At 35.6% G+C, this 27,536-nt stretch overlaps 1 protein-coding gene across 1 annotated transcript in view; it reads left to right on the top strand.

Moving 5' to 3' along the window:
• The window catches only part of NCAPG (non-SMC condensin I complex subunit G), a 52,766-nt gene that overhangs the window by 6,989 nt on the left and 18,241 nt on the right, over window positions 1-27,536 (top strand). Inside the window, exons 6-14 of the mRNA XM_082728430.1 lie at window positions 28-220; window positions 683-832; window positions 5,543-5,683; window positions 7,472-7,595; window positions 8,759-8,845; window positions 9,168-9,347; window positions 11,795-11,905; window positions 14,780-14,899; window positions 21,691-21,915. Of these exons, the coding sequence (XP_082584556.1) occupies window positions 28-220; window positions 683-832; window positions 5,543-5,683; window positions 7,472-7,595; window positions 8,759-8,845; window positions 9,168-9,347; window positions 11,795-11,905; window positions 14,780-14,899; window positions 21,691-21,915 (1,331 nt within the window). The remainder of the gene's footprint in view (window positions 1-27; window positions 221-682; window positions 833-5,542; window positions 5,684-7,471; window positions 7,596-8,758; window positions 8,846-9,167; window positions 9,348-11,794; window positions 11,906-14,779; window positions 14,900-21,690; window positions 21,916-27,536) is intronic.

Here is a 27,536-nt window from a genome sequence, read left to right as displayed (position 1 = left end):
TCACTTATATTTCAAATGACTTAACAGATGCTGTGAAACAAGCAGTGCAGAAGCATCTTCTCCAAGGCTGGCTACGTTTCACTGAAGGAAATATATTAGAGTTACTTCATCGGTTAGATGTGGAAAATTCGTCTGAAGTGGCAGTCTCTGTTCTTAATGCCTTATTTTCAGTGACCCCTCTTAATGAACTGGCAGAAATCTGTAAAAATAACGATGGCAGGTATATTATTCATTACTTGTAATGTGATGCTCAGGAACTTCTACAATTAAAATTAGTTCTTTTCTAGTCCTTTTCTGATTACTTCAGACTGTTTCAAAAGCTTTTGTCTACTTCACTTGTGTTTTCTTTGCTCTAGTTGATGACTTTTCTCTTTTATCCTCCTTGTGTAAGAACTCACTACCTTATCATAGACTACTTGAGCTGCATTCTTTTTTTTCCCCATTTTTGCATTAGCTTACCATGGAAAGTCCAACAACATGCTTCCCTCTTGTATGTTTGCTTGTTTGATTCTTTTTCTCTAAATATTTTCATTTGTGTGTGGGTGGATAAGATAATGACTTTGAAAATTAAAAGGATGCTAGTTTTAAATCAGGTCTGCTTTTTATTTCCCATTTTTTATATCCATTCAAATTTTTAACTTTAAGATTTTTCTTTTTCTTATTCTCTCCCTTTTAAATGAAGGAAACTGATTCCAACAGAAACGTTGACTCCTGAAAATGCTTTGTATTGGCGTGTCCTTTGTGAATACATGAAATCGAAAGGAGATGAGGGTGAAGAATTTTTGGAGCAGATTCTGCCAGAGCCCATAGTATATGCAGAGTATTTACTAAGGTAAAATTTTTTTCTTTTTGTTTGAATTGTACTTCTGTTCCTGCCTGTGTCAACCCTCTAGCCCTCTCTTTCAAAGTCATGCTTGATTGGGGGTCAATTAAAAATCATTTTTTGGCTAGGTAGGGATAAATAGGAATGTACATTGAGTCTTTCTGAAGAACATTCTGTGCTGGACAGTACACTGAAAGAGTAAAAAGTCAATATGTTTAGGGACATTCCTTAAAACCGTTAGGATGTGACTATGAACATTTCTCCATAAAGTTGATAATGAGGATGTGTTAACTCTTTGAAATTGATTGGCAAACCTTTTCTGAGGGTAGATAGTAACTATTTTTGTCTGTAGACCTGTGTCGTAATGACAGTTCTGTGGGGGTTCAAAAACAGAGAATATATGATGAATGATTGTAACTGTTTTCCAGTAAAACTTTTTTCTACTTATAAGGACATTAAATTTTAATTTCATATAATTTTCATCTGTATATATTTTCTTTCTTTTTTTTTTTTTTTACATTTTTTAAAAAAAGATTTTATTTATTTATTTGACAGAGAGATCAGAAGTAGGCCCAGAGAGAGAGGGAAGCAGGCTCCCTGCTGAGCAGAGAGTCCAATGCGGGGCTCTGTCCCAGGACCCTGAGATCATGACCTAACCCAAAGGCAGAGGTTTAACCCACTGAGCCATCCATGCGCCCCACATCTGTATATATTTTCAAATGTATTTGTGTATACATCCATGTGTAAACAAGCTTCCATTTAAAAATGTAAAACTTAGAGCACCTGGGTGGTTCAGTGGGTTAAGCCTCTGCCTTCCGCTCAGGTCATAATCTCAGGGTCCTGGGATAGAGCCCCACATCGGGACCTCTGCTCAGCGGGAAGTATGCTTCCCCCCATCTCTCTGCCTGCCTCTCTGCCTACTGATCAATATCTGTCAAATAAATAAATAAATAAATCTTAAAAAAAATAAAAATATAAAACTCTTAGCTTACAAGCTGTATGAAAACAAGCAGCAGGTCGTATCTGGTGCATGGGCCATACTTTTCCAACTGACAAGGTGAACCTTGGTGGCTAGTTTAATATTAATTAAAACTTTCACTATTTAGCTTTTTGTTTTATAAAGCTTTTCCAAGATTATTATTCTCATTTCACTTTAAAATTACTAAGTCAAACATGAATGCAATTCTTGTCAAAATTCAAATATGTAGAAGAAAAATATATGGAATTTTTTTCATCTCCTAATCCCATTTATCTGAGTTATCAATTTAGGATATACACTTTCAGACCTCTTTCTTTACATTTATTTACACATATATTAAAATACATAATTTTAAAAAAATTTATGTAAATTTTTTTAAACACAGCACACAATACATATTTTGGTTTTTTCCCCAACCTCTTATATCTGATCATTATATGTTGGTGCACATAAATTTACCACACTCTTAACAACATATTATCCCATAGTATGATGGCAGTGCTTAATTTACTTCTCTGGTTAATGGATGTTTAGTGTGATTCCAGTTTTCACTGATAAAGTTGTGTTAACTATACATTTTATGTATGTTTGGGATTTTTATGGGGTTGATTCCCAGAAGTGAAATTGCTGGGCCAAAAGTTACGTATATTTTGGTAGATTTTGGTGTGTAGATTTTTAACTTTGTGCTTTGGGTGTATTTTTTATTTTTTATTTTAATTAAAGATTTTATTTATTTATTTGATAGACAGAGATCACAAGTAGGCAGAGAGGCAGGCAGAGAGAGAGGAGGAAGCAGGCTCCCTGTGAGCAGAGAACAGGGCTTGATCCTAGGACCCCGGGATCATGACCTGAGCTGAAGGTAGAGGCTTAACCCACTGAGCCACCCAGGCGCCCCTTGATGCATTTTTTAAAAAGCTTTTTCCATATAATAGGAATTATAGACCTGAATTCTCTTTATGTGGAATGTAGTATTCTGCTTTTGCTTATAATGATTCCACATAAGTTAGGAGGCAAAACTATAAATGCATTTTAATTTGTAGGCAAAACATTGAATCAAAGATAAGTATCTTAAATGTGAGCCAAAATGTAAACTTACAGCTTGAGTTGTAACATCATAAAAAATATGTGTGAATCTACTGTTTCAATAGTAATTGTTTCAGATCTCACTATTTAATTAGAGTGTTCATTATAATGCTGTTTGGGCCATGTTGCAGTATGTCCAAAATGAGTTTGATGCAATGCTCAATAATATGAATTAATATAAAAGTAGTAAATGCTTATAGAAAGTAAAAGAAAATATGAGGAAGTAAATATTTAAGTAACAGAGGGAGAGTCTCTCCTCAAGGATTGCTTCATAGGATTGCTGAAATCCGTAGGTAAGGAGCTTGCTTTCCCTGGCTCTGAGAAGTCAGGGATTCTTATACTTCCTCTGTCACTTAATCTGTGAGTTTTGAAATAGGTAACTTTTTAATCAACTTTTTTTCATTTATAAAGAAGAAAACTTTGAAAATTATATTTTAATATTATTGAAAGAATACCTTAGAAATAGAATGGCTTTCTTTTTGGAGCAACATCACTAGATAGGATTAGCTTATTCAGGTACAGAAACAAAATTAAATGGAAAAATACTTCCTCATAATCTGAGAGAAGTATTTTCAGACATATTGTAGCAGAAAGAGGTATTCAGAATTCTGATATGAAACAATTTCGGGTTACCTGAGGTATTCTTGTAAAGGAGGAAATCAGGGATATTAAATTAGACTTGCCAAATATGAGGAAGAAAAAGAGACACCAACACAAGTTTTAGAAAGTGACCTTAAGTATAAATTCTTGAAGAGAGCTTTAGGAAAAGGCTTATACTTATTCTTGAGTGCTCTTCATTGTAATGAATGTGTTTTAAAATGGTTAAAAAAATTATATCATGGTAATTAAAATCGGTGGGTCCATTTTAAGTTGTATTTATGCAGTTTGAGATTTGTACTCTATTAATGAAACAACTACTCTGAACTTATTTAAAAAATTATTTTTAAAAAACTTATTGATGCTATGCATTGTGCTAAAGCTGGAGTGGTAAGGTACTCAAATGGGAGGGAAGGATTCAAAGATGAGTGAAGGTTTTATAGCCTGTCAGAAACCAGGAACTCTAAGCTAATGATTTTGATAATTATTAGCTTCTTTCCTTTAGTTTTATCCTAGAACCCAAAGAGTGCTGATACCACTGAAAGTCCTAATCTCATGGCCAGAGATTTGTGACCTTTTATTTACTCTTGGTTATCATTTTATAGGCGAGTCAGTTTATTCATCATACATAGTTCTGCAGTTTTTATAACTTGATTTTTGTTGACATTTTATTTATTTATTAATTTATATTTTAAAGATTTGTATTTATTTATTTGACAGAGAGATCACAAGTAGACAGAGAGGCTGGCAGAGAGAGAGGGGAAGCATACTCCCCGCTGAGCAGAGAGCCCGATGTGGGACTCCATCCCAGGACCCTGAGATCATGACCTGAGCCGAAGACAGAGGCCTAACCCACTGAGCCACCCAGGCGTCCCAGTTGACATTCTAAAAATGACGTTTTTCATCAGGATTGTTTTTCATATTACTTTCAGCCTAAAGGCACCAAATTGTGTAAGCTTAAACTCTTAATTCTACCTTTAAGTAAGCTTTTGTTCACACAAAAAGAGAGATCTTTTGGTAGGCTGTTGAATTTTATCTAGGTGAGGCTTATAAAAGACCTTAATTTGAGCAGGGATAGTAAGAATAAAAGGGTAGTTGATGATACTTGTTTAGGAATATCTACACAAAATAAGAACAATACAGATATTAGTAGGGCCTCTAAGTAAGGATAATACAAATTCATGAGGCTCTATTTTTCTGATTTTTTAAAAGGTCATTGCATTCCTGTATAACTTGTATAATTAGTATTAATTATTACTTTTAAGCAAAAGAATAATGGTCAGTTAGGGATGATGAGTGAAGACTAGCTCTTTATGAAAAATTGAGTTTTTAGGGGCGCCTGGGTGGCTCAGTTGGTTGAGCGTCTTTCTTTGGCCCAGGTCATGATCCCAGGATCCTGGGATCCAGCGATCTACCCCCATGTTGGGCTCCTTGCTCAGTGGGAGCCTGCTTCTCCTTCTGCCTCTGCCTGCTGCCCCCCTTGCTCTGTCAAATAAAAAAAATCTTAGGAAAAAAAAAATGGCGGGGATACCTGGGTGGCTGAGTTGGTTAAGCATTTGTCTTTGGTTTAAGTGGTGATCTCAGGGTCCTGGGGTGGAGTCCTACATTGGGCTCTCTGCTCAGCGGGGACTTTACTTCTCCTTTTCACTCTTCCTCTGTGCTATCTCTCTCTCTCAATAAATAAAAACCTTTAAAAGAAAAAAAAAATTGAGTTTTTATTAAAGGGATCCAAGACTCTAATTGAGAATACTGGTTACATTGAAATAATGTCACCAACTTGAGAGACATAAATATGTGCTTTTTGAAAATTTCCCATAAGAAATTTGAATCTTTAATAAGTATATTTTCCAAATTCTTTCTGATTCAAGCCCATAAGTTTGCAACAGTTCATAACAACCGCATAGAGTTTATTCTTTAGGCCAAATTAGTATAACATGGTATAAACATCCATTTGGTTGAAGTTATATGAATTGAAAAAGACCCTTTTCTGACCTCATGGGGGACCTGTTTAATGTTTTTTTAAAACAGATTTTACATTTTATTTATTCTGCTTGTTTTAGTTATATTCAGAGTATCCCAGTTGTGAAAGATGAAAAGAAAAATGATTTTTCCTATATTGGAAATTTGATGTCAAAAGAATTTATAGGTCAACAGTTGATTCTAATTATCAAGTCTTTGGATACAAGTGAAGAAGGAGGAAGGTATGTCTAAATATTAATCCTCATCCCAATTTGCTCTTTTAATATCCTGTATTGAAATATATTCTTGTTACAGTATGATTAAATATATTTACATTTAACCTAGCTCTCTATAGTGCAATAGAGTTTTCTTTTTCCTCTTATACGTGTAATATCTAGCAGGAAATACACCCTTTCTCTCTGTGTATACATACGTGTGTGTGTGTGTGTGTGTGTGTATGCACACGCATACGTATATACTTATACATAAATATAATTGACTCCCTGATCCCCCATCTCACCTCTGTGGAGTCAGAAATTCACATAAAACTGTTGACCTCTCAAAAACCTAATTATTGGGGTGGCTGGGTAGCTCAGTGGGTTAAGCCTCTGCCTTCAGCTCAAGTCATGATCTCAGGAGATCCTGGGATAGAGCCCTCTGTGCTCAGCAGGGAGCGTACTTCCCTCTCTTTCTCTGCCTGCCTTTCTGCCTACTTGTGATCTCTCTCTCTGTCAAATAAATAAATAAAATCTTTAAAAAAAACCAAAACTGGGGCACCTGGGTGGCTCAGTGGGTTAAGCCACTGTCTTCGGCTCAGGTCATGATCTCAGGGTCCTGGGATCGAGTCCCGCATCGGGCTCTCTGCTTAGCAGGGAGCCTGCTTCCTCCTCTCTCTCTCTGCCTGCCTCTCTGCCTACTTGTGATCTCTCTCTGTCAAATAAATAAATAAAATCTTTAAAAAAACAAAAACAAAAACAAAAAACCAAAACTATTAATAGCCTATTGACTAAATGCTTTACCAGTAAGCATAACATAAAAATTGATGTAAGCAGTTGATTAACATGATTTTCTATATTATATGTGCTATATATCATATTCTTATAACCAAGTAAGCTAGAAAAAATGTTACTAAGAAAATCATAAGGAAGAGAAAATAAAGTACTGTACTGTATTTCTGGAATTGTACTGTACTATATATGTACTATATATGCATATATATACATATATATATATTTGCCCATATATATATGGGCAAAAATATGCATATAGGTGTTACCTGTGCAGTTTGTATCCATTTTGTTCATATATATGGAAATACATTCAATTTTTTCAGAATAAATCAATAAAATTGCAGACTTTGCTTAAAGATTTCTATTACAGGGGTGCCTAGGTGGCTCAGGGGGTTGAGCGTCTGCCTTCAGCTCAGGTAATGATCTCGGGGTCCTGGGATCGAGCCCTGTGTTGGGCTTTCTGCTCAACGGGGAGCATGCTTCCCTCTCCCTCTCTGCCTGCCTCCCTGCCTACTTAGGATCTCTGTCAAAAAAAAAATCTCTATTACAGAGAGGGCTAGTGATACTATCTGAAAAAATTTTTTTAAAAGATTTTATTTATTTATTTGACAGAGAGAGATCACAAGTAGGCAGAGAAGCAGGCAGAGAGAGAGAGAGAGGAGAAGCAGGCTCCCTGCTGAGCAGAGCCCAACATATGGGGCTCGATCCCAGGACCATGACCTGAGCTGAAGGCAGAGGCTTTTTAACCCACTGAGCCACCCAGGTGCCCACTATCTGAAAATTTGATTCACTTCTGATATTTTGTCATTTCATCATGTTGATTTATGACAGATTGTAGAGCCATTTATAAAAAAATACTTTTTTGTAGAACATGAATTTTTGACCTAATCTGTACATATATTTTGTACCTATAGTGATAAAAAAGAACTGATACAAATATAATTAAGTCTGCAGAATAAATGTTAGAGATAAAATGTGTTTCTGTCATGGTTAAATGAAAACAGTTCTTTTTGAATGTAGGAAAGGACTACTGGCTATTTTACAGGAGATTCTTACGCTACCCACAACCCCGGTATCCCTACTTTCTTTTCTTGTTGAGAGATTGCTCTGCATCATTACAGATGATAATAAGAGAACACAAATTGTAAGTAATTTTCTTAAGTGTTGATAAAGGTTGAAAGGTTTTGGTCAGTGAGATTAAGGATTGTCTTGTTTTCTTTTCAGTATTTTTTGCTGTATCTTCACAATTGCTTTATGTCTTAGTCTTGTCTATTAAATTTTTAGTTTTTAAAACTGAATCTCTCTCCCACACATGCATTTGAAAAATCATCTCTTCCTATCATTTTGTTGAATCAGTTTGAATAGTACAAGTTAGGGTAGAGGGCACAGGTGTCTTGATCACTAGAGTGTTTGAGTGTTTGAAAGCTGGCTTAAATTAGACACACTTAGGTTCAGATCCCTTCTACTTTCTGGCTTTGTGACTTTCAGCAGTTATTTAATTTAACCTTTTTACTTGTCTGTAAAACGAGAATAACAATAAGACCTACCTTGTTCAATGAAATAGTATTCATCCAGTACTCGGTAAATATAGAATTAAGTGTTATCTATTATTATACTATTGCCAAGTATCATTTTTTTCAGGGGTAGCCAAAAAGACCTGTATCAGTGCTTTTCATAAATTCATATAATCTTTGCATTGCAAAGTAATTGAGGGGTTGTCTTTTCCAACCCTTTCTTATACATAAATCCTTTCTACAACATACAACATTCCCAGTTAGTGGTTATCCAATGTCTGCTTAAGTACCTTCATATGGATGTAACCTTTTCCTGAATCAGCCAACTCTTATGGCCCAGTGGCTCTGAAAGGAAAGTCTTTAATCATGCTGGCATTATTTATGCATTCTATACCCAAAGGAAGAAAAAAAGCGTATTCTGTTTTTCTATATTTAACTCCTGTGAAGCTAAACTAGAGAGGGAGTTGAGGGTTGTAGACAGAGAATTTTAGGTTTTGGTGCCTAAGATTAGATACTATATTCATTTTTCTTTGTTTTTCAAGCATTGTATGAGGGAATTTATCTTCAGTGTCTATGTACCTGTTTACCTTCTTATAATCTTAGAGTTTTTAGTCAAATATATTGTTTGGTCATACCCCCACCCCGCCCCAGATTGTCTAGCAAGTAGAATGTGTGCTTTACTCTATTTTGCAAGAGATTGTGGATACTATTTGGAGTTCTGTGTAGCAGTTTGGTTTCATTTTATGATACAGAACATATATTAAAGGATGTGCTCCAACTTATAATTTATCAGGTTACAGAAATTATCTCAGAGATTCGGGCGCCTATTGTTACTGTTGGTGCTGATGATCCAGCTGATGCAAGAAAGAAAGAACTCAAGGTAAATTTCTTCTGAATTAAATAAATGCTTGAGTATAACGTAACTGTGCAAGTTTTTTATTTCCTCTTGCTGTATATTTTCAGAATTGTTCTCACAGAGTCAAATTATTAATTAACAGTTAAACTATAAGAGTATCTAAAATGTTACCAGATTATGCAGTCTGAAAGATTTGCCCTTCTTTGGATCAGGAAGACCACAACTTTTTGTATATGCCTGATTCTGCTTAACTTCTGGGTTGTCATAATGTTAAATATTACTCTTTAGTTTGCTATAGATGTTCATAATAATAGCTTTTGCTGAAGCGATTTATATCTTTCCTTAGATGGCAGAAATAAAAGTTAAGCTTATTGAGGCAAAAGAAGCTTTGGAAAATTGCATTAACTTACAGGACTTTAATCGAGCATCAGAATTAAAAGAAGAAATAAAAGCATTAGAAGATGCCAGAATAAACCTATTGAAAGAGACAGAGCAACTTGAAATAAAAGAAGTCCATATAGAGAAGGTATAGATAACTTTATCATACTAAGTTTCAGCTGTTATTAATCATCTTAACTACACTTTTTTTTCTTTCTTAACTCAGAAAGCTGCCAGAATATGTTTACTATGGAGGGCTTTTTAGCAGTATCATGAATTAAGATGAAAATAATTTTTTTCTCTTGTTCCTTTTTATTTTAGGCTTTGAAAGGAAGGCCTTGATTAGCTTTAATTATTATAACTAGGACTTTATTTGCTCTCCTGTCATGCTAATCTCTGTAGTCTGTAGTCTTTCTTCCTTGCTAGGGAAACTTAACCTTCCAGTGTTTTCCTTCTTTGTGTGTGTGTGTATTTTGAATGCTTTAGAGGAGGAAAATGCATCCATCTATCCATCTTTTTCTTTGTGGAAAACTCCTGACCTTTCTGAGCTAGGAAAAGAATTTCTGTGGTAAGTATGGTAACTATACCATTATACAGGTAATTTTTTTTTTAATTTTTTATTTTTTATAAACATATATTTTTATCCCCAGGGGTACAGATATGTGAATCGCCAGGTTTACACACTTCACAGCACTCACCAAAGCACATACCCTCCCCAATGTCCATAACCCACCCTCCTTCTCCCAACCCCCCTCCCCCCAGCATATACAGGTAATTTTTAAAGCTTAACTACACTTTTTGTTTTTAGAAAAAGCTAAGTAGTTTAGTTATTTTAGATGAAACACTAAGCATTTTATCTAGTAACACTTAAAGCTGAGTTTCAGCAGTTATTTATTTTTTTTTTAACTTCATTGGTGTGATAAACTAGTCATATTTTAACATAAGATAGAATGGCATCAATTACTATAAAATTTGATGTTAATTTTCAGGAGGTCTTTTAGAATTCTGCTTTTGTAGTAAACATTATTATTTTACTTCAGTTTAGGAAGTGCTGATTGGAGTATGTTCATAAGGGGAATACTGAATAGGGAAGAATTTACTATACAGGGGCGTTTTTTAAGTTGTGCTATGTCCTTGGTGCTCTCTAGCCATAGACATCCCTGCTCCAACACTCCACTTTGAGTATGCCTGAATTTTATTTTATAACTAGTATCTTATTTTGTTTGGCAAAGTCTATGGATCATTACAGGTTCTTAATTTGAGGAGTGGATTTAAAGTGAAAAATGAAAATATAAACTGAAAAACAATATAAACTGCAGGTCTGAATTGGGAAAATATGAACAAGTATGGTTTATCATGATTAATATCTGTTTAACTTGACTTCCCTTGATCTTTAGTGTGTTCATTTGTCCTACTTAAGGGTTATAAATTTATTATAGTATAATTACAGAATGGCGTAATAAATGGTATACGCAGGGAAGTTATAGGGGTTTTATGGCGAGGTATCCAACTCAGGTATGGTGGTGTTGGCTTCCCTAGGGGAAGAAATGTTTTCACTTGATGTCTGAGTAAAAATTAATAATGTAAGCTAACATTTACAGGTTGCTTTTTCTGTGGTAGTCACTGCTTCAGGCACTTCGCAAGTGTTTGATTCTCACTATAAACTTATGGGATGGTGCTATTTTCATTTTATAGAGGGAAAGTGACTTGCCCAAAGTCACACAGATAGTAAGTTGTAGAGGCAGGAGTCATATCCGGGCAAGTCAGGCAAGTGGCTTTAGATTTGTGCCTTTAGTGCACTCTGTTGTCTCTGCCTGATGAATTGTTAGAATGCAGCAGATGGAAGGCATGTGGAAGGCCCAGAAATTAAAGAGTATTTTCTATGTTTGAAAACTTCAGGTCCACATGACTAGAGAATTGATGGGGGAGAGGTAAGAGATAAATCTGGTGGAAAAATTAAGGGCCAGGTCTTGTAAGGCCTTGCATAAGCAATATTGAAAACTTGCTGCCTTAGCCAAGGATCATGGTGAACCACTTAATGTTTTAAGTGGTAGATTGAGATATTTATCTTCATCATAAAATGTGATAAGAGCTTACACAGGTATAGTCGTTGAAGACTACTATGTTATAATGTAGGCTTGATATGACTTCAGCCTGTACAAGATAATGATGGTGGATGTGGAAAGAAGTAATGGATTTGAGAAGTATTTAGAAATTAGTAACAGGGAGAAGAGTGAGTTAAAAATGTATCATAGGTCTTTTGGTTTGGACATTTGGATAGATGGCAGTGTTATTTATGGAAATAACACAAGAGGAGGGATTGGGATAATGATGATTTGGTTCTCTTTTGGACATTTGGGTTTGGGAAGTCTATGGAACATATATGAGGAAATGTCTTGTAGCAATTGTATATATGAATCTGAAACTTAAAAAATAACTGGGTCAGCTCATGGATGGTAAATGGAGTTGGAGATCTGGATAAGATTCCCTAGGGAGTGTGTGTAGAGACAGTATGTTTACCCTGGAAAAGCTAACATTTAAGGGATGGGCAGAAGATATACTTACTAATGCAGAGTATTTTGTGTTTCATTTTAGAATGATGTTGAAACATTACAGAAGTGTCTTATTTTGTGCTATGAACTGTTGAAGCAGATATCCACTTCAACAGGAATAGGTGCAACCATGAATGGCATCATTGAATCTTTGGTATGTTTGTGGCCTTTGAGGCTTTATGTTTTAGCCCACTTCTTCCTTGTTTCATAAGTAATATGTTCCTTGAAGTTCCAAAGAAGAAAAAGATGACCATCTTAAACATGTGATAAATATGAGTGGTAAAAAGAAAAATTACATAGTGAGTACTTCATATTGTGCATATTAAATTAAGATAATGCATATAAAAGTCCTGGTATATAAGTGATATTTATTCCTTTAAGAAGTATGAAAAAATTATGCTAGAAAAAGATGTAGAGTATCTTCATTTTTTGATAGTAAGAGGAAATAGTGAAAAACATTAGGAATATTTAAGTACTGGAATCTTGCTATCTAGAAAGACTATGAGACTGCTAACATTTTGAGTCCTGTGAAAGGAATTTTTTTCCTATATATTTAAAGCACTTTATACTTAAGTAGCTTTTCAAAGGTAGTTCCCGTATTAGTGACCATAGAGACATAAATTCTGCAAGACTGTAGTAAAACATTGTCTGAAAGCAATATAATTCAAACACATGTAACTTTTCATTTTCTGTAGTCACATTTAAAAATTAAAAAGAAACAGATGAAATTAATTTTAATATATTTAACCCAATATATCCAAAATTTTTTAATGGCTTCATTTACTCAATAATAAACTATTGAGATATTTTACATTCAGATCTTTTTTTTTTCTTTTTAAGTAGTCTCTGTGCCCAGCGTGGAGCCCCATGTGGGGCTTGCTTGAATTTCCGACCCTGAGATCAGAGCTTGAGCTGAAATCAAGAGTTAGACACTTGACCAATTGAGTCACCCATGCTCCCCCATACAAAGTCTTAATAGCACATCTCAGTCTGGTGTAGTCATATTTCCAGTGTTCAATAGCCACATGTGCTCAGTAGCTAGAGTATCACTTAGTGCAACTCTAGGGTATTGTTTTTAAAAGTGCTACTTATCCAAAGCAAATTTGAATGTGTCCAGACTCTTCCAGGATTGTCCCCCAATTGTTTTTACTTGGGATTATTGAAAAACAGCCAATTAATATAATCTAAAATCAGGTTCCTTGGATTGTATGAGTTTCTAAAGTCAGTAAAGAAGACCAATTATTGTTTATAACAATGTAGAGCTTCTGATTAAAAGATTTTTTTTTTTTTTTTAAGATTTATTTATTTGTCAGAGAGAGAGCGAGCGAGAGCGAGCACAGGCAGACACAGTGGAAGGCAGAGTCAGAGGGAGAAGCAGGCTCCCTGCGGAGCAAGGAGCCCGATGTGGGACTCGATCCCAGGACGCTGGGATCATGACCTGAGCCGAAGGCAGCTGCTTAACCAACTGAGCCACCCAGGCGTCCCTGATTAAAAGATTTTACTAAACCATTAGAATTTAGCTTTATCCTTAGTGAAGCAAATGTCTTTAGTAAAAGTAGTACTTTTAAAGTTCTGTTTGCATACTTTATGTCTGGTTCTATTGTAAGAGAATGTTAAACTATCATATAATTACACAATTGAAGTAGTATATATGAAGACTTATATATGTTGGAAAAGATACTCTGAGTGAAGAAAGAACACAAAATTGAATGGTCATAATGGTTTTAAGTATACAAAGACAATTATGTCTAAAGATTGAAAGAAACTAGAGGGATGTAAATGAGTAGAGTATTTAGATAGAGGAGTTATAGTATTTTAATGAAGTTACCGTTTCTAAATAAAAAAAAAAAATAGTTAAGTTACTAATTGAACAAATATTTATTGAACATCTACTGTATACTAATTGTCAGTGATAGTGTACATGGGATACAAAGCATGTAGACTGCCCTTGTAGATCTTCTGGTCAAATGAGAAGGGACATCAATCAAATAAACAAGTGGAAGGTTATGCCATTGGTAATTGCTAGGAAGAAGAGCTATATGGCCATATGTGAACTTGTAATAGTGGAATTTGCTCTATTCAGGGAAGATGACTTTGATCTGATGTTTGAAGGGACATCAACTATGTGAAAAGGGGAAAGAAGAATATTCTAGATTTGCTCTTTCCAGTAGAGCTACAACTAGCCATGTGTGGCTGTTAGAAACCCGTGTCGATGGCGCCTGGGTGGCTCAGTTGGTTAAGCTTCTTCCTTTCGCTCAGATCATGATATCAGGGTCCTGGGTTTGAGACCCATGTTAGGCTCCCTGCTCAGCTGAGAGTCTGATTCTCACTCTCCCTCTGTGCTCTCTCTTACTCAAATAAATAAATAAAATCTTTAAAAAAGAACCTGTGGCTATTAGCCATCCAAACTGAGATGTGCTTCAAGAGTCAAAATACATTGGGTTTTGAAGACTTAGTACAAACAATACAATGTAGATTATCTCAGTTTTTTAAAATATTGATTACATGTTGTAATGTTAATATTTTCATTATATTGGGTATAATATATTAAAATTAGCTTCATATGTTTCTTTTTAATGTGCATAGTATAAAATTTAAAATAACCTATGACTTACTTTATATTTCTTTTGAATAGCACTGAATAAAAGACATCAAAATCAGTATAAACAAAGAGCAAGGGGTAGCATGATATAAGATGGTATTAAGAAAGACTATGCAATGAGATATATGTCATGTAAGGGAGTTTTATCTTTGCCCTGTCAACACTGGGAAGCCATTGAGTCACTTTTAGCAGGTGGAAGGGCAGGTGTCTCATGATCAGACTGTATTTCATTCTGGCTACATTCTTCTGTTTCAGCAATTTAATATTTACCCTTTTTTTTTAAATTGAAAATTGAGTTAGACAGTGTGGATAAGAAATAGATCTATAACATCATACAGAAATTATCTATTTGACCATGTTTTTAATATACTGTTATAAATTTCTTGTCCTGGTCAAAATTATTTTAATTAAATTTATTTAATTTAGATTCTTCCTGGAATAGTAAGTGTTCATCCTGTAATAAGAAATCTGGCTGTTTTATGCTTGGGATGCTGTGGACTACAGAATCAGGATTTTGCAAGTAAACACTTCGTATTACTGTTGCAGGTAGGATTTATCCTATGACAAAATCTGGGTTGTATTTCCTGAAATAAGTACTCAGAATCTGTGGAGATCCTATGAGTGCTCTAAATTTAATTTATTCCAGGACTTATTAGTGATGATGACTATTATAGATGACTTTTAGGGACAGCATGATTTCTACCTTTTTATTTCTTTCTTATTAAAGTAGAAAAATGAAATGTCAGTTATTTAAGGTATTTTTTAAATTAAACATATAGCTTATTCTATACCCAGCATTATTCTAGGCTTAGAAAATAATAAGATGGGGGTGCCTGGGTGGCTCAATCAATTAAGCGTCTGCTTTCAGTTCTGGTCATGATCAAGCCCTGTGTTGGGCTCCCTGCTCAGTGTGGAGTCTGCTTCTCCCTCTGCCCCTGCTTCTTTTCTCCCTCTCTGACACTCTGTCTCATGTGTGCACTCTAATAAATAAATAAAATCTTTTTTTAAAAAATAAAATAAGATAGGTAATGAAAAAAAAAACAAGATAAAAGTTGCTGTCCTAATGGAGTTTACATTTTAGAAGGGTAAACACATAATGAAAGATAATATATAGTGTGTCAGATTGAGAAAGGCAAAGAAGACTTAGTACAAAAAAAAAAACGAAGAGGGGTAAGGAGTAGAAATAGAGGGATCTGTTTAATAGGAAAGGCCTCACTAATAAGTTGAAATTTGGGTCACTACTAGAGGAAAGTGGATGAATGAATTATGTTAGATATCTGAGTAAGATGTTTCTGAGGAGAGGGAAGAACAAGGGAAGGGCCCCTGAAGTAGGACTTTGTTTCACATGCTCAAGGAACAGGGTAACTATCGCTAGGGTCAACAACAAAGAGAATAGTAGGAGAAAGGATTAGCAGGCAACAGGATCTTCTATGGAATTAATAGATTTCACAGTGAATGAAATGGGAAAGAACTGAAGGATTTTGAGTAGAGAATTATTAGGATCTGACTGGGGTATAGTGTAGATATAGACCAGGCATTAGCAAACTTCTGTAAAGAGCTACAGAGTAAGTATTTTGGACTTTGCAGACCATATGGTATGTCTCCAGTATTATTCTGTGGTGCAATGAAGTTATTTTTTTAACCATTTAAAGATGTAACTCTTCTTAACTTTAAGGCTCTGTAAAAAGAGGCAGCAGACTGGATTTAGCCCCTTAGCCATAGTTTGCAGGTCCCTAATATTAACTGTAGGGGTACAAGTATGGAAGCAGAGATACTCATAAGGAAGGTAAGCAATAATCCAGGAAAAAGATGATAATGGCTTGGACCAGTATTCGAGTGGTTACTAGGGTTACAAAAAGGGTTGGTAATCTAAGTTTGGAAGATAACATCTTTAGAATTTGGTGAGGAATCTGATGGGACATGTGAGGGAAGGAGGTTGAAGATAGCTGAGAATTTTAGACAAAATAATTGGAAAGACAGACTTGCCCTTTCTGATGATGGGGGAAAACAGAGGGAACAGGTTGTAGGGCAGGTGGATGAGATAAGAAATTCAATTTTGGGCATGGTAAGTTTGAAGTTTGAGTTCCAAGTGGATATATCAAATAGACATTTGTATTTGAATTTGGAGATAGGAGGGAGCAAGCTGGAGAGATGAATCTAAGTCTTTGTAATAGTATCCAGTGCTTAGAGACTGGATTTTACGTGAGCGATGAATGTAGATTCATTGGAGATCTTTACTTTGTAGTTCCCGAGGGCTTAGGCCACATGTAAAGGAGAGATCAAGAAGAACCAGTACAGACTAAGGTGAAATAGACAGTAAGAGGGCAGTAAGAGCACTTCCTAGAAGGCAAGTGAAGATGATATTTTATAGGGGCTAGTATCCCCTGACTGTTCGATGCTGGTGATAGGTTGATAAGCATTTATAATTGACTGTTTGGGGCAAATAAGGAAATGTTTGGTGATGTTCTTGAAAATAGCTTATGTGGAGGACAAAGCTTTATTGGAGTGGGCTGAAGAGAGAATTATGAGAGAAGAAGTGGAGATAGCCAGTGTAGACTATACTATTTCAAGATTTCATTTTTGTTAGGAGAAACGGAAATGGGAGGTAGCACGAGAAGGGTTTGGAATAAAATTAAGAGCTTTTTGGTTTTAATTTTTTTTTTTTTTAGATGGAGAAGATTATACCATGTTTATAATGAATGCTAAGGACAATGGCCCTGTTGAAAGGAAAAAAATTGATAATATAGGAAGAGAAGGCACTTGCTAGAGTGCTGTTGAATAGACAAGAAGGATGAACTCAGTGGGATATATTTGACTTTTTAACTCCTTTAGACATCTGTCTTTAACATTTAGGCCTGGCTTAATTTCAGAAATATACCTTGTTCCATTTTCCTATACAAAAAGACAATATGACTCATGTAGCATCTGGTGTTGCCAAATGTAATGGTATAAAAAAGCTGCAAGGAATTTTAGTGCAAATTGGTTGCCAGCAGGTATATGAGAGTACTTTGCTCAATTTGAAAATAACATGTGACAACACAGATCATCATTTTCATGAAAAGATTATTTTAAAATACTGAAATCTTGGGTGTCTGGGTGGCTCAGTTGGTTAAGAATCTCACTCTTAGCTCAGGTCATGATCTCTTAGGGTCCTGAAATCTGGCAGTATTGGTCTCAGCAGGAATCTGCTAGAGATTCTCTCTCCCATTGCCCACCTCAAATAAATAACTAAACAAATCTTTTTAAAAAAGGGGGGGGGTGCGCCTGGGTGGCTCAGTGGGTTAAGCCGCTGCCTTCTGCTCAGGTCATGATCTCAGGGTCCTGGGATCGAGTCCCGCATCGGTCTCTGTGCTCAGCAGGGAGCCTGCTTCCTCCTCTCTCTCTGCCTGCCTCTCTGCCTACTTGTGATCTCTCTCTGTCAAATAAATAAATAAAATCTAAAAAAAAAAAAAAAGGCCTGAAACCCTTATTTTGGAGCATCCTTTTATTTATTTATTTATTTATTTATTTATTTATTTATTTATTTTAAAGATGTTATTTATTTATTTGATAGAGATCACAAGTAGGCAGAGGGGCAGGCAGAGAGAAGGAAGGGTGGGCAAAGCAGGCTCCCTGCCAAGCAGAGAGCCCGATGCTGCGGGTCTTGATCCCAGGACCCTGAGATCATGACCTGAGCTGAAGGCAGAGGCTTAACCCACTGAGCCACCCAGGTGCCCCTTGGAGCATCCTTTAATGTTGCAATCACATTACCAAGAGAAAGAAAGCATACAGTTAGAACTTGGGGAAATTATATGTTCTAGAAATGGTCAAACTGTTAATGGCTTATCAGAGGAAGAAAATTAAAATCATACTTACGTAAAAGATAGTCATTAGGAATTTCAGGGTTTTGTTCTAACTTCCTTTTTTGTATTATTTGGCATCTCATCAATTTGTTTACTGTACAGTGATGAAATTCCTGTTGATGCTTTGTTTATAGTTATCATGCTATGCTGCTGTTGTCACAGGAAGATTTCTATTATTGTTAGATCCTTTTGGAAACTTGAAATGTCAGTAGTATCTTCAAAATGATGTGAAGTTCTCGGATGCCTGAGTGGCTTAGTGGGTTAGGCTCTGCCTTTGGCTCAGGTCATGATCCTAGGGTCCTGGGATCGAGCCCTGCATCAGGCTCTCTGCTCAGCAGGGAGCCTGCTTCCCCCTCTCTCTCTTTGCCTACTTGTGGTCTCTGTCTGTCAAATAAATAAAATCTTTAGGGAAAAAAAATTGATGTGAAGTTCCTTTCTCAAATGGAAAGAAAAATTTTGGTACTTTGTCTGGGTGAATCATTTGTAGTACTTGGCCCTCCATCAGGTTTTACTCCCAAGATATAGAATGAATCTGCATGTGTTACAGAAAATCATTAATTTTCAATCATTTTGGCATCAATGATTCTGTTAGTAATTCAAAAGGAAGTTTTGTTTACTATTGTGAAATATTTTGGCTTAATATAGGTGCCTAGAGAATAAAATCCTATATTTTCAAAGAGGTTTTGCTACGAACTTAATGAACAGTAACCTCTTTACTTCTATTTCCTGGCTTCCTGAAAGATGGGTCTTGCTATGCTAGATTGATCTCTGGTTATTACTTTAAAGTGGGAGAAAATTCTTTTTAGAACATTTAATAGTAAAGAATTCATTTATGTCTAGCTTAAATATTTTTTGGGGGGGGCTCTAAAAATGGGATAAATCATTCATTAAGATGTTCTATATACCACTAAGAATGGTTCTGAAGAACTGTGAGTTGTAGTCAAGTTTGAACTCTAATAGAGGAGATTAAAGGTAGATAGTTATATAAAATTTCTAGTATTGCAGTAAATACCATAGAACTTTTCCCAAAAACAATCAAGTTCACTTAGCCTTTAAAGATGAAATGTGAATTTTGACCCTTTTAATTTTTACTGGTCATAACATCAGTAATAAGTGCTATGGTCATTTAAGCCAGAAGAAATGTAGTGTGATTGTAATGCTTAAGTGTGTCCTGGAGTATTCTGAAGTATTTAATACTAACTCATACTCCACTTGACAGGGCTTATAGGAGCCTTGATACTAATTGTTTTTATATTTATACTTTTCTTTTATGGAAAGGAATTGTCAAAATCAAACAGGTGTGAAAGAGAAATGATTTTTCTTACCCAGACCACAATTTTACCCTCCTCCAAATCAAACCAGTCAATAAAAAGCAGCCTTGTCATGGAATTAAAGTTTTGAAGAATTGAAGTTTGCCCCCCCTGCTTTTGGTACAATAAACAACTGAGATCTCTAAACTTTTTTTAAGGATGAGCTATTAATATTTGCCTGAAAATATAACTAGATACAGTTTTTTGGTTTTTTGTTTTGTTTTGTTTTTTAAAATATGCTCCATGCCCAGTGTGAGCCCAGTGTGGGGCTCAAACTCATGACCCTGATGAGATAAAGAGTCAGACACTGACTGAGCCACCCAGCCGCCCTTAGATATTTTTTATAAATTAAAAATGTTGTTTGTGAATATCAGGTTTAAACGCAGTAAAATAAGTTACATGTAAAATGTTGTCCCTTTTTTTTGTATGTCATCCTACATTGGGGTTTTCATCTCTTCTTACATCCTTAAAAGTGTTCACGATCAAAAGAAGTTAACCACTGAATAAATTCATTTGTTTATAAAGTTATTTTTAGGACTATCATTAGAAGATTTTAGATTAAGGGAAAATAGCTCTCTTTTGGAGGAGTAAGAAATTCGTTCTTTTTTAAATCAAGTTTTAGTAATAAAATTTGATTTAATACACGTATACATACTTGCTAGAAAGGCAGGAGAGAGAAATCCTTCTTTCCTTCCCTTGGCTCCAAGCCCAACATGGGGCTCAAACTCAACAACCTCAAGATCCAGAGTCACATGCTCTACTGACTTGACTAGCCGGGTGCCCCAGAAATTATTTTATTTTATTTATTTATTTTTTAATTTTATTTATTTATTTGACAGAGATCACAAGGAGGCAGAGAAGCAGGCAGAGAGAGAGAGGAGGAAGCAGGCTCCCTGCTGAGCAGAGAGCACCCGATGAGGGGCTCGATCCCAGAACCCTGGGATCATGACCTGAGCCGAAGGCAAAGGCTTTAACCCACTGAGCCACCCAGGCGCCCCGAGGAATCATATTTTAAAGGGGCCCCAAATTATTTTATTTTAAAGTCTTGCTTAGATAAATACAGTATCGAGAGCTATTGCTAACCAGTAAGGGACGAAGAATGACAAGGAAAATCTGCTGCTGAAAGGGTAGCATGTTTAGAAATCTTAGAGAACAGTCCTGACACTGCATTTCACTTTGGCAAATTTGCAGGTCGTACCGTAATAGATATGTTCTGAAATTTCAGAGATTTGAGCTATTTTTCTCAATTCATACTTGACCAACTTACAGGTGATTTTTATTCATTCTAAAGGTTAGGCCATATAACCATGTAATGTATCAATGTCCAAAATTTAAGTGCAATAAAGAATATAATAAAGCTCTTCATAATAGAAATACACAGCTTTTTTTTTTTCATGGCTTTGATATTTGGTATATAGGAATTCAGTGTTCTTAACCTAGGACAAACTCCTAGAACTTGCTGGATTTTATGGTTTACCTCCTTTTATAAAGGAGTCCAGTTCATTGAGAACTGAATTTACTTTTAATGAAATCTAAATTTATTGAACTAATAAAATTTTATCTTTAGTGAAGCTTGATAACCTGGGAGAGTACTGATAATCTAATGTGTTATTTTTATTGGTTAGCATGTAAGGTTTTTGACCTGATAGATGGCTGAAACAATTTCAGTGTAATTTTCTGGATTTTAAAAAAAAATTATATCCAATATATTCATTCTTTTTCAAATAAAAGGAACAGATAAATCAGCCTGATTCTAATTCTAGGAGTTTTCTTGTACTTAAGGTAAGCTTTTTCTGAATGAACTAGAAGTCTAAATGTTATGGTATAAATAAAAGTAATAACTTAAGGGGTGCCTGGGTGGCTTAGTGGCCTCTGCTTTCAGCTCAGATCATGATCCAAGGGTACTGGGATCGAGCCCCGCATCGGGCTCTCTGCTCGGTGGGGAGTCTGCTTCCTCCTCTCTCTCTGCCTGCCTCTCTGCCTACATGTGATCTCTGTCTGTCAAATAAAGAAATAAAAATCTTTAAAAAAAAAAGTAGTAACTTAAAAGAGGAATTTTTGATTTTTGAATTATGTTTCATGTGGTAGATTCATAGACTGAGAAAATAAGGTACATGTTAATTTTGTACATCATAGACAATGAAAAGTTTACTGAATTTAGTTTTTGGCTGCTGTTTCAATTTAGGTTTTGCAAATTGATGATGTGACGATAAAAATAAGTGCTTTAAAAGCAATCTTCGACCAATTGATGATGTTTGGGATTGAGACATTTAAAACTAAAAACAAAGCCCTTCCAGGTGAAAATGCAGAAATAAAGACTGATGGAGACCAAGATATCAAAGATGCCAAAGAAGAGACTGCTACAGCCAAGAATGTTCTGAAACTCCTTTCTGATTTCCTAGATAGTGAGGTAAGAAATAATTACAGCCCTGTTATTATGAAATTTCTTTTTATTGTGTATGTTTATGCTCTTTATTTTTTTAGACTAAAGCTTAAATTTGACTAATAAAGACTAAAGCTTTAAATTTGACATTTAAAAATTTTGGCTTTTAAGTATAATTAAATTCTACTTTTATTCCTAATATATCTCATTTCTTACTGTTATATTGTACGTGCAGCTAATTGAAATGTAAACAAAAATGACTATTAGAGGGAGTTTTTAAATTTTTTTTCCTTATGTCTTTGTGATTTATGATTCGAAGTTTTTCCTCTGAAGTCTGAAGAAATAATTTAATTTTACATTGGGTTGGTGGAAGGTCTGAGACATGATATGGGTTTAAATTTTTTTCCTTAAGGTACTCTTGAACTACACTGTTATAGCATATATGAATAATTAATCAAAAAATTTTTGTGCTGGGATACCTGGGTGGCTACCTTTGGCTTAGGTCATGATACCAGGCCCTGGAATGGAAGTCCACATGGGGCTCTCTCCTCAGTGGGGAGCCTGTTTCTTCCTCCCCCTCTACCTGCAGCTCTGCCTACCTGTGCTCTCCATCTCTCAAATAAATAAGTAAAAATCTTTAAAAAATTTTTTAATTTTTTTAAGGTGAAACTGATATAAACAGTTTTAAAGTGGACAGTTGATTGGCATTCACGATGTCATGCAACTACCAACACCTCTATTTAATTTTTAAAAATTTTTGTTATCCCGAAAGGAATAACCTTTGAGCATCCTTTGTATCCTTGAGCAGTTGCTCCCTATTTCCCATGCAACCTGCTCCTTAAAGCCACCAGTATACCTTTTATCTCTATGGATTTAACTATTCTGGGTGTTTCTTACAAATGGAATCATACAGTATGTGACTTTATGTCTGCTTTCTTTCACTTAGCTTCTTTTTTCTTTTTGATATATTTATTTATTTGCTTTATCTATAAGTCCCATGGCGGAGGGGACTATATTTGCATGTTTTTTGGGTTTTTGTTTGTTTGTTATTTAAATATCCAAGGTATAATACATCATTACTTTTTGATATAGTGTTCAGTGGTTCATTAGTTAAATATAACACCCAGGGCTCATCATATCACATGCCTCCTTTAATTCCCATCATCCTGTTACCCCATGCAACTGATTTCTATGCATTGATTTTATATCCTGCCAATTTACTGAATTCCCGTATGAGTTCTAGCAGTCTTGGGGTGAAGTCTTTTGGGTTTTTCCACATAAAGTATCATATCTTGCAAAGAATGAGATTTTGACTTCTTCTTTGCTGATTTGGATATCTTTTATTTCTTTTTTGTTGTCTGTCTGCTGAGGCTAAGACTTCTAGTACTATGTTGAATAACGGTGGTGATAGTGGACAACCCTGCCATGTTCCTGACCTTAGGGGGAAAGCTCTCAGTTTTTCCCCATTGAGAATGATATTCGCTATGGGTTTTACATAGATGGCTTTCATGATTTTGAGGTATGGCCCCTCTCTCCCTACACTGTGAAGAGTTTTAATCAAGAAACAATGTACTTTGTCAAATGCTTTTTCAGCATCTATTGAGACTATCATATGGTTCTTGTCCTTTTATTAGTGTAGCGTATCACATCGATTGATTTGTGAATGTTGAACCAACCTTGCAGCCCAGGAATAAATCTCACTTGGTTGTGGTGAATAATCCTTTTACTGTACTGTTGGATCCTATTGGCTAGTGTTTTGGTGAGAATTTTCACATCTGTGTTCATCAAGGATATTGGTCTGTAATTCTCCTTTTTGATGGGGTCTCTTTCTGGTTTTGGGATCAAGGTAATGCTGGCCTTATAAAATGAGTTTGGAAGTTTTCTTTCTGTTTCTATTTTTTGGAACAGTCTCAAAGGAATAGGTGTTGATTCTTCTTTAAAGGAAGCCGTCTGGCCCTGAGCTCTTGTTTGTTGGGAGATTTTTGATAACTGCTTCAATTTCCTTGCTGGTTTTCTATTCAGGTTTTCTATTTCTTCCTGGTTCAGTTTTGTAGTTTATATGTCTCTAGGAATGCATTCATTTCTTCCAGAATGTCTAATTATTATTATTATTATTATTATTATTATTATTATTATTATTTTGCCTGTAGTTGCTCATAATATGTTCTTATAATTGTTTTTATTTCTTTGGTATTGGTTGTAATCTCACCTCTTTCATTCCTGATTTTCTTTGGGTCCTTTCTCCTAGTTTTGTTGATCTGTTCTACTGTTCTTTTGGTTTCTGTTTTATTTATTTCTGTTCTTATCTTTATTATTTGTCTTCTGATGGGTTTAGGCTTTATTTGCTGTTCTTTCTCCAGCTCCTTTAGGTATAGGGTTATCTTGCATATTTGAGACCTTTCTTTTTTCTTAGACTGCCTTTGCAGCATCCCCCCAAATTTGACTGGTTGTGTTTTCATTTTCATTTGTTTCTATGAATTTTTAAAAATTTTTAATTTACTCATTGACACATTCATTCTTTAGTAGGATTCTCTTTAGTCTCCATGTATTTGAGTTCTTTCCAACTTTCCTGTTGTGATGGAGTTCAAGTTTTAAAGCTCTGAAAATATGCAAGGAATGATCCCAGTCTTTCGGTACCATTTGAGACCTGATTTGTGATCCAGAATGTGATATATTCTGGAGTATGTTCCATGTGCACTTGAGAAGAATGTGTATTCTGTAGCTTTGGGGTGGAATGTTCTGAATATATCTGTGAAGTCCATCTAGTCCGATGTGTCATTTAAAGCCCTAATTTCCTTTTTGGTCTTTTGCTTAGATGATCTGTCCATTTCAGTAAGGGGGGTGTTAAAGTTCCCTACTATTATTGTATTGTTGAGGTGTTTCTTTGATTTTGTTACTAATTGGCTTTTATAACTGGCTGCTCCTATGATAGGGGCATAAATATTTACAGCCATTAGATCTTATTGGATAGACCCTGTAAGTGTGATGTAGTGTCTTTCCTCATCTCATTATAGTGCTTGGTTTAAAATCTAATTTGTCTGATATAATGATTGCCACCCCAGCTTTCTTTTGATGTCCATTAGCATGGTAAATGGTTTTATATCTCCACACTTTAAATCTGGAGGTGTCTTTGGGTCTAAAATGAGTCTCTTTGAGACAGCATATCAATGGGTCTTGCTTTTTTATCCAATATGATACACTCTGTCTTTTGATTGGAGCATTTAGCCCATTTCCATTCAGGGTAACTATTGAAAGATATGAATTTAGTGGCATTAAATTGCCTGTAAGGTGACTATTACTGTATATTGTCTCTGTTCCATTCTGGTCTATTTATATCTGGGCTCTCTCTCTTTGCTTAGAGGACCCCTTTCAGTATTTTTTTGTAGGGTTGGTTTGATGATAACAAATTCTTTTAGTTTCTGTTTGTCCTGGAAGCTTTTTTTTTTTTTTTTTTTTAAAGATTTTATTTATTTATTTGACAGAGAGAAATCACAAGTAGATGGAGAGGCAGGCAGAGAGAGAGGGAAGCAGGCTCCCCGCCAAGCAGAGAGCCCGATATGGGACTCGATCCCAGGACCCTGAGATCATGACCCGAGCCGAAGGCAGCGGCTTAACCCACTGAGCCACCCAGGCGCCCCTGTCCTGGAAGCTTTTTATCTTTCCTTCTATTTTCAATGAGAACTTAGCTGGATAAATTATTCTTGGCTGCATATTTTTCTCATTTGGTTCCTGAATATATCCTGCCAGTCCTTTCTGGCCTGCTAGGTCTCTGTGGATTGGTCTGCTGCCAATGTAATGTTTCGACTGTTGTAGGTTACAGTCCTCTCATCCCAAGCTGCTGTCAGGATTTTCTCCTTGTCTCTGAGATTTGTAACTTTTATTATTAGATGTTGGGGTGTTGACCTATTTTTATTCATTTTTGAGGAGGGTTCTCTGAGCTTCCTGGATTGTGACGCCTGTTTCCTTCCCCAAATTAGGGAAGTTCTCTGCTGTAATTTGCTCCAGTATGCCTTCTACTCCTCTCTTTCTTCTTCTGGGATTCCAATTATTCTAATATTGTTTTGCTTCATGGTGTCCCTTATCTCTCAAATTCTCCCTTTGTGATCCAGTAGTGTTTATCTCTTTTACTCAGCTTCTTTATGCTCCATCATTTGGTCTTCTTTATCACTAATTCTCTCCTGCCTAATATATCCTAGACATTAGAGCCTCCATTTTTTATTACATCTCATTAATAGTCTTTTTTATTTTGACTTGGTTAGATTTTATTTATCCAGAAAGGGATTCTCTAGTGTCTTCTGTGCTCTTTTCAAGCCCAGCTAGTATCTTTATAATTATTATTCTGAATTCTAGTTCCAACTTCTTACTAATGACCTGGCAGTTGGTACTGCCTCTTGTTCTATTTTTTTGAGGTGAGTTTTTCTGTTTTGTCATTTTTTTGAAAGAAGAATAGATGAATGAGAGAAAAAATGGTAAAAGGGTAATAACAACCCCAGAGAAATGTAGATTAAATAAATCAGAGGAGACCCAAAACTTGGGGGGTGGGGGGAGAAAGGAAAAAAAAGAATATGGTCAGGTGGTGAATAGAACAGAGCCATACACTGGATTTCAGGTGTATTTTGGTCTGTTAGAAGAAACTGAATCCCAAAATTAAAAAAAAAGAAAAACATAGATTTATGAAAAATAAGGTTAAATACAATGAAAGGATAGAATATTATTGTAAGAATGAGAATTTTAAAAGATTTTAAAAAAGGAATTGATAGGAAGTTGGTTGAAAAAGGAAAGATTTTTAAAAGAGAGAGAGAGAATGTGATCAGGCAAGTGAGTAGAACAGAGTGGTACACTGGATTTTGGGTTTGTTTTGGTCTTTTAGAAGAAACTGCATCCCAAAATTTTAATGAAAGAAAAACTTATATATGTACAAAAAATAAGGTTAAATACAATGAAAGGATAGAATATGACTATAAAAATGAAAATTAAAGATTTTTAAAAGAATTGACAAAATAAAAATTTGCTTGAAAAAGGAAATAATAAGTCAAAAGAAAGGAAATAAGTAAAAAAACAAAGAAAAATTTAAAAATTTAACTTTGAAAGACTAAAGAATCATGGGGGAAAAAGACCATGAATTCTGTGTGTTGTATTCCCCTAGCGCTGGAGTTTTGCAATTCTCATTGATTGGTAAACTTGGTCTTGGCTGGATGTTCTTGCTGATCTTCTCGGGGAGGGACCTCCCAGTGATTCTCAAATATCTTTGCCCTAGTTGAAATTGCACTGGCCTTGCCAGGGGCCAGGCTGAGTAATCTGCTCTTGCTTGCTCTTGATAGCTTTTATTCCCTGAAAGCTTTCAGGGACGAGAATGAAAATGGCGGCCTCCCAATCTCTGGCCCCAGAGGAGCCTAGAGCTTGGGGCCCTGCTCATCAGTGAGCCTTCAGAGACAGTTAATCATTCCTGTCTCCTTGGTCTCCCACTGCACTCCGTGCTCACCCAGCCTGCGACCAGGCATTTCTGTCTCTGGCATATGGCCCCGTTTGGAGTTTCCAAACCTAGCAGATTCTTGCGGTGCACTTCCATACTGCTTTTTCTATGGGAGGAAGGTGAGTCTGCCCAGATCTGCCATTTGTTGGGCCCCTGCAGTGGATCTGTGGCATGG

Source organism: Mustela nivalis (genome assembly GCF_964662115.1).
Source record: "Mustela nivalis genome assembly, chromosome: 4".
NCBI classification, from domain to species: domain Eukaryota; kingdom Metazoa; phylum Chordata; class Mammalia; order Carnivora; family Mustelidae; genus Mustela; species Mustela nivalis.
This window is presented reverse-complemented; position numbering and strand designations above follow the sequence as displayed.